The sequence below is a fragment of the Amphibalanus amphitrite genome, unplaced genomic scaffold (assembly GCF_019059575.1).
Source record: "Amphibalanus amphitrite isolate SeventyFive unplaced genomic scaffold, NRLGWU_Aamphi_draft 000045F_arrow, whole genome shotgun sequence".
Taxonomy (NCBI): domain Eukaryota; kingdom Metazoa; phylum Arthropoda; class Thecostraca; order Balanomorpha; family Balanidae; genus Amphibalanus; species Amphibalanus amphitrite.
In genome coordinates this window covers 666,246-676,954 of record NW_024881541.1, presented here as the reverse complement: position 1 = coordinate 676,954, position 10,709 = coordinate 666,246, and the positions used below count along the sequence as shown (strand labels likewise).

At 46.7% G+C, this 10,709-nt stretch overlaps 1 protein-coding gene across 1 annotated transcript; it reads left to right on the top strand.

Annotated features, from left to right (window-relative positions):
* Positions 1 to 6,949: 6,949 nt before the first annotated feature.
* Positions 6,950 to 10,290, top strand: LOC122377476 (tyrosine-protein kinase Abl-like). Its single transcript, XM_043357531.1, has 2 exons — positions 6,950 to 7,258; positions 9,619 to 10,290. The coding sequence occupies exons 1-2, from the start codon at positions 7,200 to 7,202 to the stop codon at positions 10,214 to 10,216; spliced, it is 657 nt and encodes a 218-aa protein (XP_043213466.1). The 5' UTR covers positions 6,950 to 7,199; the 3' UTR covers positions 10,217 to 10,290.
* The last annotated feature ends 419 nt before the right edge of the window (positions 10,291 to 10,709 follow it).

Below are 10,709 nucleotides of genomic sequence, written 5' to 3'. Positions count from 1 at the left end.
ACTCATGCAGGAACTAAACCTAGGGTACCCCCAAATCCTGTTTTCTCATCGGATTTAGGGCACTTATTTTTCGTCACAGCCCTGACACTATGAATATTTTTTTTTAACTAAAAAGAAAAATATATAAATGGTAGCCCACCCGACCCATGCCTTTATATTACTTTGTAAACACTTACCATTGCTTTTGTCGACCAGTTAACCCGCTTCCAGTCAGTGCTTGGGTCCCTTTGCGGGCCGGGAGGTGGTAAAACACAGGGTATATTGAGTGAAGGGTAGGACGAACTTTGGTAGGAATTTCTAGTTTAACTACTAGAAAACCTACTATATGTGGTCGGGACTAGCAAAAAGTTAGTTGAAACTAGAATATGGTAGCGCTTATGGTTGGCAGTCATGACGCGCACGTGACATTCATTTCTTAAATTTCTTAAATAACAGATTTTAGGGGCCGATTAGTGGGCAGATACATTCAATTAGCTATTAATAATTGATAATGCAAACATTCAAGAGTCCGCATCATTCAATTCTAGCCAAAATCACGCGGCGCTCCCAGGATTCGAACTCACGACCCTCGGATCCGTAGCCCGATACGCTACCGACTGCGCTACCGAAGACCGCGCGCCGACGATCGGAGAGGCGGATCGCGGGTGCTGGCGTGCGGAGAAATCTTTACCCTGTACGCCGTAGAAGATCGGCTGGGTTTCGTGAAAAATGGTAGAGGAATTGTCGAAAGAAAATTCATCGATCTATCATTTGAGACTAAGAAACATTGATTCCTTCAAAGGTTGACCGAGATATCGCTCGCCGAAAACAGGCCATTTAACATGTAAACCCTATGGGCTGGTAGGAAATGTACGCCGTGGAGCAGCAGTGCTACCAACTAACTTCGGCGGGGGTAAAACACCCCCTGTCTAACTCGGCTCCTGGGCCACGCACTGATTGAACTATGTTTCATTATCGTTTGGGGGAGGGGGCAAACGGGCCACTTTAGGCCTCTGGGAAGGGGGCATGGCCCTAAATGCCCCTCCCTGGATCCGCCAGTGTAAGAGACCATTGGAGCTGCAGTTGGGTACCTCAGACGTCAGGGTACGCCCTCAGATGTATAGGACTCGCATGGAGACCTCTTATGCTATAGTGGACTGAAAGGACCCAAAGGAGCCTGTCTAGGGCTCCCGAAGATAGACGTGGGCCCTCAGGAGCCCGCCAGAGCCCCCAATGAGGGATAAGTGAGGGATACCAAGTGCCTGCAATTGCATATTGCATAAGCCATAACGCCTTCACAAATCAATATATATTATGTATCAGTGGCAGATCCAAGGGGGGCCACATGGGTCATGACCCCCCTTGGTACGCCCGGGTGAACCACAGGCCTGTCAGGGGCACCACCGGCCTAGCAGGGACACCACCAGCCCGCCAGGGGCACCACAGGCCTAGCAAGGGCACCACGGGCCTGTGAGGGGCCCCACAGGCTTGTCAGGGGCACCCCAGGTCTGTCAGAGACACCAGAGACCTGCCAGGGGCGCCGCCGGCCTCGCAGGGGCACCATGTACCAGTCAGGGGCACCAGAGGCCTAGCAGGGGTACCACAGGCCTTACAGGGGCACCACCGGCCTTGCAGGAGCACCTTGGGCCTGTCAGGGGCACCACAGTCCTGTCAGGGCCCAGGGGCACCAGCGGCCTAGCAGGGGCACCACAGGCCTGCCAGGAGCACCACCGGTCTAGCAGGGGCACCATGGACCTGTCAGGGGCCCACCGGCCTCGCAGGCATCACGGCATCACGCAGGGGCACCTTGGGCCTGTCGGGGGCATCACGGACCTGTTGGGGGCACTTAAGGCTTGTCAGGGGCACCACAGTCCTGTCAGGTCCCAGGGGCATCAGCAGCCTAGCAGGGGCACCCTAGGCCCGCCAGAGGCACCACAGGCCTGCCTGGGTCCAGGTGCGCCACAGGCCTAGCAAGGGCACCACGGGCCTGTCAGGGGCACCTCAGGCTCCCGTGCCCCCCCCCCCCCGGATCCGCCAGTGATGCCACACCACGCGAAACACCGCCAACTACCAGCTGCCGCGCAATAAACACGTGCCAACAACAGTCTTTTTTTGAAGGTCGACTCCGCTCGCGCAACTTTTGACTGACCCTCACTGCTACCATATTGCTTCCATATTATGCTGTGGAAAGGTTTACTTCACCAAGTGGCTAAAAACCTCTATCAAGGTATATTTTCTTAGCAATTTTTCTGACGTTTTTTTTTGGGGGGGGGGGCAAACAGGCCATTTTAGGCCTTTGAGGGGGCCATGGCCCCCGTGGCCCCCCCTGGATCCGCCAGTGCTTGTCAATGTGAGGGGAAATTTGACAGCAAATATATTTGCTCTCAAATATGACGCGGCTCATACAATAACAAGAGTGCCTCTGATTGGCTTATTCGTAAATCAAGTGATACTTCATTTGAATGTGTGACAGGCGTTCAAAAGGCAAATGAGTAATGACGTCATCAAATGGCCGTTAATAGTTAAGAGATAGGGCCTTAGCTAAGGCCCACTTTTCAAATGAAGGGAACGAATTTCTTTAACACCACGAAACTGAGGATATTGCGACCAGGATATATAGTGGTTTCTGAACCTGGCCGCCAACTTGGCTATCTCAACCCAGAACTAATGCAAAGGTGGGACAGTCCCTTTAAGTTTGGTACCCTTAGGATATCTTTATCTAAGGCATATATCAAGGAGTGCGTAAGGAGTGCCTAAATTTTGAACAAGTAAAAATGCTTATAATTTTTACTTTGACCTAACCTGTGACGTCATCATTGACCTCGAGGTCGATGAAAATAGGTTTTGCTCGATAGTTTTTCCAGGGCTATCAGACACCCTTTGAATTTTGACAATCGGCCCAGTAGTTTCGGGGGTAGGAGGGGGGCTCTGGAAAGCCCCCCCCCCCCGTCAGTCACTCGCGTTATGGAAGATACCCCAGTCATGCGCGGGTTAAACTCTCAATAGGGGATTTTGACAACATTCACCACCAGATAGCCAGCCCGACTGCCAACTGCTTTTATTAAAGGGACTGTCCCACCTTTGCATTAGTTCTGAGTTGAGATAGCCAAGTTGGCGGCCAGGTTCAGAAACCACTATATATCCTGGTCGCAATATCCTCAGTTTCGTGGTGTTAAAGAAATTCGTTCCCTTCATTTGAAAAGTGGGCCTTAGCTAAGGCCCTATCTCTTAACTATTAACGGCCATTTGATCACGTCATTACTCATTTGCCTTTTGAACGCCTGTCACATATTCAAGTGAAGTATCACTTGATTTACGAATAAGCCAATCAGAGACACTCTTGTTATTGTATGAGCCGCGTCATATTTGAGAGCAAATATATTTGCTGCCAAATTTCCCCTCACATTGACATGAAGTAAATCCTTCATTACGTCACAGATTCGATATAAATGACGTCACGATGAAATATGAAAGTAGCAAAATCTCAAAAAGTATACGATGAAAGCGCGTAAAAACTTGCAGAATTCGTCAAAATATCATGAGAAACATTTCCGAATCCTAAACGGTACTTTTTTTAAGGTGGGATAGTCCCTTTAACCCTCGCTCGTATGGGGGGGGGGTGGTCGAACGGATCGCCCTCTCGGTTTTTCGCAAATAACTCGCGGAAAAAGCGGCCGATCGCAACGGAATTTTCGGCACCCTCGAGTTAAAGGGACTATCCCACCTTTAACATGGGGTTTGAGTTGAGATAGCCAAGTTTGCGGCGAGGTTTAGAAACCACTATCTATCTAGGTTGCAACCCCCGCGGCCTCTTGGTGTTGAAGAAATTCGTTCCCTTCATTTGAAAATGGGCCTTGCGCAAGGCCCTATCTTCAACATGGAGCGACCGTTAGTGTGACGTCACCTCGTTTAGTCATTCTGATTTAAATGGGTTTGTTCGTTGAAAAATCGCTTAAAACTTGGTCTGAACTTTGTTGTGGTGCCTACAAAGTAAAAAGAATCAGCTTTATGACAGTAATGTGGCCTGGGGAAGGCGGTAATTTTGGGCTGTGACGTCACATATTTGAAAGTTTGTGTTTGGAATATGGGAAGCCTAAGATGTTTAATGAAAAATAAATGCCAGAACCGTGTTCCTGGTCATCCAATCTATAAAGTCGGGCACAATTTAACTGGTTTTAACAACATTTTAGAAGGTGGGATAGTCCCTTTAACCCGCGCCCCGCTGGGCTATTCAGCCATACGCGCCCTGCTGGGGGGGGCAGATTCTGCCCCCCCTGTCTAACTTCCGAACCGATGGTCGTAGAAAGGCGGGGAAAACGGCAATCGAAAGCTCTCAACAAGGCGGATCTTAAGAGCCCAAAATTTTTTGCTAAAGTAGGTCAGAGGTCAGGTCAAGGTCAGGTCAAGGGTACAAAATGCAAGTTTCTACAGTATCGGCCTTGCACCGTAGTTGCCGAAGAATGGACTGAGACTGATTGCCCAAAACGTGTTCTTAGACTACCAAGACAATATTCGTTGCATACAATGTCATTCAAAGGTCAAGGTCAAGGTCAGGGCAGGTCAGGTCAGGTCACCAAAAACAAAATATAGAAAAGGGCATGTGCGACACATGTTATATGGTTCATTTTACTCATAGAATTCAATAGGCACACTCAATAAGTGATATGGACCACCTCTGGATGAATTTTAGGTCGAGGTCAGGTCAAGGTCAGGTCAAGTGAGGTCAAATTTTGAAGTTGGTTGTGAAGGCCCAAAAAGGTGTCTATCTGATGCAGTTTTTCACGGCAAATCGAATGGTGCTATTTTTGTTTCCGTACGAGGTCTAGAACTTCCAAAAAAATCATTTTTCAAAAATTTTGTGTGTCGTGACGTCATAAAATTTTGAATAACTCCCACATTTTTGAACCGATTCTTCTGAAAATTGGTATGTAGATGCACATTGACCACTTCTCTGACATATATTCCTGTTTTTTCGATACACTCAAAATTTTGGATTTTATAACTATTTTCCCAAAAAAATCAGTTTTTTGAAAAATTTTGGGCCAAAATCCAAAATTTTCAAAAAACCGAGACAGCCATTTGATAGACAACGTGGAATCACGTATAACCTTTTTTGTTACGTCTTGATTCCTTTAAAAATTAAGATGTTAGCGGCGTTTGAAATTTTGCCGTTTTTGAGGCGAAAATGGCGAACATGACGTCACTAAAACGTCAATTTCTCAAAAATTTTCCGACGGATTTCGTTCAAATTTTCAGGGAACGTGTCAAATTGATGTATGATAAGGTACTGAAAGCTTGACGTCGCTGGCGTAACGCGTTTAGAAGTTATTGGCGAAAAACGGGAGGGGGGGGGGGGCAGATTCTGCCCCCCCCAGCGGGGCGCGGGTTAATCAATTTTACACCTACCCTGAAAATTGCATGACCCGGACCCAAGTGACCATTGACCTGTGTCCTATTTCTCGAGACCATGTTTGGCCGGGATCGCGATTCGGCGTATGTCGGCTCGCATTAGCCGAGCCATTGCGGTCTTTTCGTGGGTTCAAGCGTTCAAACATGTGATATGATGCTGGTCCTATGCATTAGGATGGGTGTCAAGGTTACCTAAAGGTCAGGTATGGTCAGTGAACTTTGATAACCTCGGTTCATATTTCGAGTTTTACATGTTTCTAGGCTATTTTTTGGAGCTGAATTCGAACTTAGGAACAACAAGAACATTTAGAATTACGAAGTAGTTTTGGTGCCTTCGTAACATGAAATATTTTTCTACGTACGAGTGGTTTAATAATTTTATCCCGTACCGCCGATATCTTTCGGGCCCTGAAAGGTAAAAAATACATATTATATTAAAAATACGACATATTTCAGCAAAGCCAGAGACAAATAGAAGCAGAGACAGATAAAGCTTTGAACAACGGTCCAGACAATGTAATGTTTGAAAGTGGCAGATTCATTGAAGATCAAGATCCAAAAGCAATTTAAAAAGAAACGGAAATTGATGTTTCATTGCGTTTCACTGCGCATACTGGTGAAAATAATTTGAAACGGTTAAAAGGGCAGAAATGTCTACTAGACGTTTACCAGTTTGTTAACCCGCGCATGATTGGGGTATTTTCCATAACGCGAGTGACTGGGGGGGGGGGGTCCGAAGAAATTGCCGAAAGGCGATTTGCCAAATGCGATTTTGCCGAATGCATTTCGCCGAATGTCATTTTGCCGATGTGCTTTTTGCCATCGTGTAAAAAAGTCGAAATGCTAAAACTTAAAAGTCGAAATGCCATTTGCCGACATGCCTTTTTGCCGAAATGCCAATTTACCGAAATGTTTATTAGCCGAAATGTAAATTTGCCGAAATGCGATTTGCCGAAATGTCGATTAGTCAAAATGTAAATTTGCCGAAATGTCAATTTGCCGAAATGTCAATCTGCCGAATTGGCAGTTTGCCGAAATGTCGATTAGTCGAAATGTAAATTTGCTGAAATGTCAATTTGCCGAAATGTTAATTAGTTGAAATGTAAATTTCCCGAACTGTCAATCTTCAAACCTAGGTTAGGTTAGGTTAGGTTAAATGGTATTTATTTACTTTAGGACCGATCACTAATTTACTTTTGGTGCAATCCCCCAGTAAGAAGCAAATCACATGATATCCTTTAGCCTCCTGATTTCATAGTTAATAATTTCATATTTAATAATTGTTCTTGGCACAAACAAGTTTAAAAGCACCAATACAATATGGAAATTGACATCAAATTTCTCGTTGCGAAGCAGTGCAGTGCTGAAGGCAATGCCTATTAGGAGAGATTACAGTCAATGGTAAGTCAAATATCTTTAGGTTAAAGGGACTATCCCACCTTTACATTAGATTTGAGTTGAGATAGCCAAGTTTGCGGCGAGGTTCAGAAACCACTATCTATCTAGGTTGCAACCCCCGCGGCCTCGTGGTGTTGAAGAAATTCGTTCCCTCCATTTGAAAATGGGCCTTGTACAAGGCCCAATCTCTTAACCATTAACGGCAATCTGATGACGTCATTTGCATTTTGAGCGCCTGTCACGTATTTAATTCAAGTACCACTTGATTTACCAATAAGCTGGCGTTGTCGGCGCACGGAGCTGGAGTATACCACGGTGAGTAGAGTATACGTCTCGAATTGAGTTTTTTTCTGGTTGTGGGATAATGATGAGTTAGAAGTATAAGTGATCTACTTATTTTGTTTCAATTGGTCATGCCTCGGCTTTGCTGTGTCATTTGCGAAATATATAATACTCAGGGTACAGTTTTCAGGTAAGTTTTAATAGACTGCTTTTGCCTCAGGAGGTGCCAGTTTTGTCAAATTTCGAGGCACTGGCAATGCCATTTTTATTATTTTATTCATGCAAGGTAACAATATGGTGATAATTGTCTTTGGTTTTGGTATCCACACAAATACTTGGAGGGCATTTCTTTATCTCGTTCTTCTTCGCCTCTCCCTTTTTATGCAAGGTTCAAGAACGATATGCCACAAATATTTGTGCTTACAATGTATTATTGTAAAAGCAAATATTTTTAGCATATTTCTCTCCATTTTGTCTACATATTTGTTTTGCTGCATTTTTTCACCTTCACAAATCACGGTGTCCGGTGCACAACTCTTTGTCAGCTAGGCCTTGTGAAGGTCAGACAAAGAAATGTACCCAAGAAGTTTGCAGACAAGGAAATGGCATACAAAGTGCACCTCCCCCCTTTTACATCCTAATGGACCACACCACAAGTTTCTTTGAGAGCATCCTTGATTTTCAGTTAACCGCGGGTTGTTTAAACTGAAAATCAAGGATGCTCTTAAAGAAACTTGTGGTGTGATCCATTAGGATGTACAAGGGGGAGGTTTACTTTGTATGCCATTTCAGTGTGAACAGTTAAACGCAGCTCAGCTCACTTCAGCTCACGTTCCGCTCAAACCAGCTGCGCTCGGCTCAGCTCAGTTTCAGCTCAGCTCAGCTCGGTTTCCGTTCAGCTCAGCTCAGCTCAGTTTCTGCTCAATTCAGCTCAGCTCAGTTTCTGCCCAATTCAGCTCAGCTAGGGGAGCTTTTCCCATATAATAACCATCAGAACAGGGTGAGAGTTCCAATTAGCACCTTTGTCCCACTCCCAATATGATATGGTGCTTATCCCACAACCAACCAACCAACCAACGAAAAGGAATATTTTGCATTTCTAATTGTAAATTTTTCATGCAGAGGTAAGAAACCTAATGGATGAAATTAATTTAATCTAAATGACTGCTTTTGATATTTATAAGTTATAAGTGAAGAAAGCCGAATTATAATTGTCACCAATTTTGGGGATAACTTTGTGGGAAGAAAACGAGACATTTCCCCACAAAAACAAACCTGAAGTTTGAAAAGAGTTTATTATTTTAATAAAGGAAGTTGAATTGCAGGTCAGAGAAAGTGGTGGTCGACTTCAATGATACTTCAGTCAGTTGTAAGGTGGAGATCGCAGATGTATGATGATGCTGTTGTAATTTTGGACTTTATTCTTTATCCCTTGCCTGCACGGGGGGCCACCCGCCCCCCCCCCAGTTAGTATTTTCTGCTCTGCACTCAACATTTTTAAAGCTAGATGCTTGATTTTTCGCATCAGTATAGCTGCGTCTCAATCCTTTCTCAGCGTCCAATGAAAATTTCAAGTTTTTGTGGTTTTTGGTTTCGGAGCTATTACATTGTTCTTCAGGTCATGTCATGACCCAAATGACCACTAGTTACCCAATATCTTGCGTCGGCTATGGCTCTTGTGAGCTTTTGACACCTTGATTTCATTTTTTTTTTGCTGGACTTACCTTTCATCTATCATGATTTTCGATGTTGTATAGATGTCAGGGTCAAGGTCAATGTCAACCTAGGTCATCTAAAAGCATTGCATTTTAGGCTAGCTGTTAACTTTTAATGAAGTTTTTTTTGCTGCATTTTTTGGTAAAAGCTCAGTTTATGATGTCATGTAATAGGGACACACAAACCATTCTGTGCACACATCAGTATACACACAGACACACACAGACAAACACATATCATTGACCTTGACCTAACTTGACCTGAAATGGCCACAACCAGTAAAAATCTAGTCGGATAGTGTGACAAAGAGCTGTTTTAGCTGGCTTGGCACCACAAACGATCAGTATATGATGGGCACAGCACGTGATATTCCAACGGTGGCCCCAAAAAGCAACATTTTTTAGTTTGACCTGACCTGGAAGGTCAATGACTGACCTGAGAAGGTAAAACTGGGTATCATTGGATTCGTCTCTTCCCAAAAAATCGTTTTGGTCCTTACCGCGAAGCTCTATCTCCAACAGGAGCGAAATGGCGCGGGGGGGGGGTGGCAACCACCCCCCCAATGTGCGTTCTAGGATGGGAAAATGGCATGTGCAGGCGAGGGTTAAAGCATAGAGACTAGAGTAGAGATATACTTTGTCGTGTTTTGAGTGTGTCAAACTTTTTGTTTCAAGGGTATGGATATGACTCGGTCGCATTTTCGATTGGCGCAGTTGCGATAGTCCACGCCCCCCGCCCTCCCGCATATACCCCAGCTCTGACCGTGTCCAAACCCCTCCTGTGCACGCCCCAGCTCTGACCGTTCCCCGTCCCCGCCCCCTGTGCACGCCACAGCTCGTTGCGGGACAGCTCGTACACGGAGGAGGTGGCCGAGGACTCGGAGGGCGTCGCCGGCGCAGCCGCCGCGCAAATCGAGCTCACAGCGCTCCGAGCTGTCAAAACTCCGAGCTGGGGGAGGCCCCTGCAGAGGAGCCGCTGCCGAAGGTACCGGCCGCTGCTGATGACCCGAGCAGGCGTCCCCGACGACAAGCAGGACGAACGGCAGGTGGCGCCGCTGGAGGAGCACCACGTCAACGAGTCCTTCATGCGGTACGGTACGCTGCCCAAAGGCGCGCACATCGGCGCCTTCCTGGACTCGCTGCGGGAGAGCGGTTTGCGCGGCAGTGCGGAGGGTGGCGAGGCGGCCGCGGGAGCGGCAGGCGAGGCCCGCGCCCTGCGCAGTCACACGGAAGCAGAGGGCGTGCGGCCGCCGGCATCCGCCGCCGCCGCCAAGAAGCCCTCAGCCATGGTGCGGTCCAACTCGTCCAACAGTGAGTTTCAGAGACCGCGGCTGTCGCGGCTCAGTCCGCTAGTGTTTGCCGGCGCGGCGGGGACGGGGCCGGCGCGGAGTCGGCGACCGACCGGCGCCGGCCGTCGTCGCGCCAGAAACTGAAACCTGCCGAGCTGGGGTTTCCCCCGCCGCCGATGGAACTGCCGCCTCCTGACGGCATCGGGGCCGACTTTATCGTCGACCCGACGTTCATGGCGTGTCATTTCGCGAACTAGCGACCGGAGTTTAGTACACCTCCTCACCGACAGATGGCAGGACAACTGCGTGAGAATATACCTGAGAAAAACGTAAAAAAGCAAAACAAATATCACGATCATCATTGCAAGCGTACAATAAACCGCCAAGAAGACCACTTTAACGATTTATAGGTTTAAAATGGCGAGTTCGCTAAAATAAGATCCAGCCAACATGCCACGGGCTCGCCCGGTATTCATTGCATGCACTTATCATCGAACATTGCGGGCACATTTTTGAACGGAATGAATCGAAACTCGGTGACAGTAGTCTTCAATGTATCCACCAAGCGGAGCCAGGGAACATTTTTGATAAACCTAATAGTTTCAGAGATATTCAATGATAACCGAGATTCCGTCGC

Excerpts from the sequence above, each read along its gene's own strand:
- LOC122377476 (XM_043357531.1), top strand. The coding sequence starts at position 7,200 with ATGCCTCGGCTTTGCTGTGTCATTTGCGAAATATATAATACTCAGGGT. Across the intron at positions 7,259-9,618 it reads ACTCAGGGTACAGTTTTCAG|CTCGTTGCGGGACAGCTCGT; the intron begins GTAAGTTTTAAT and ends TGCACGCCACAG.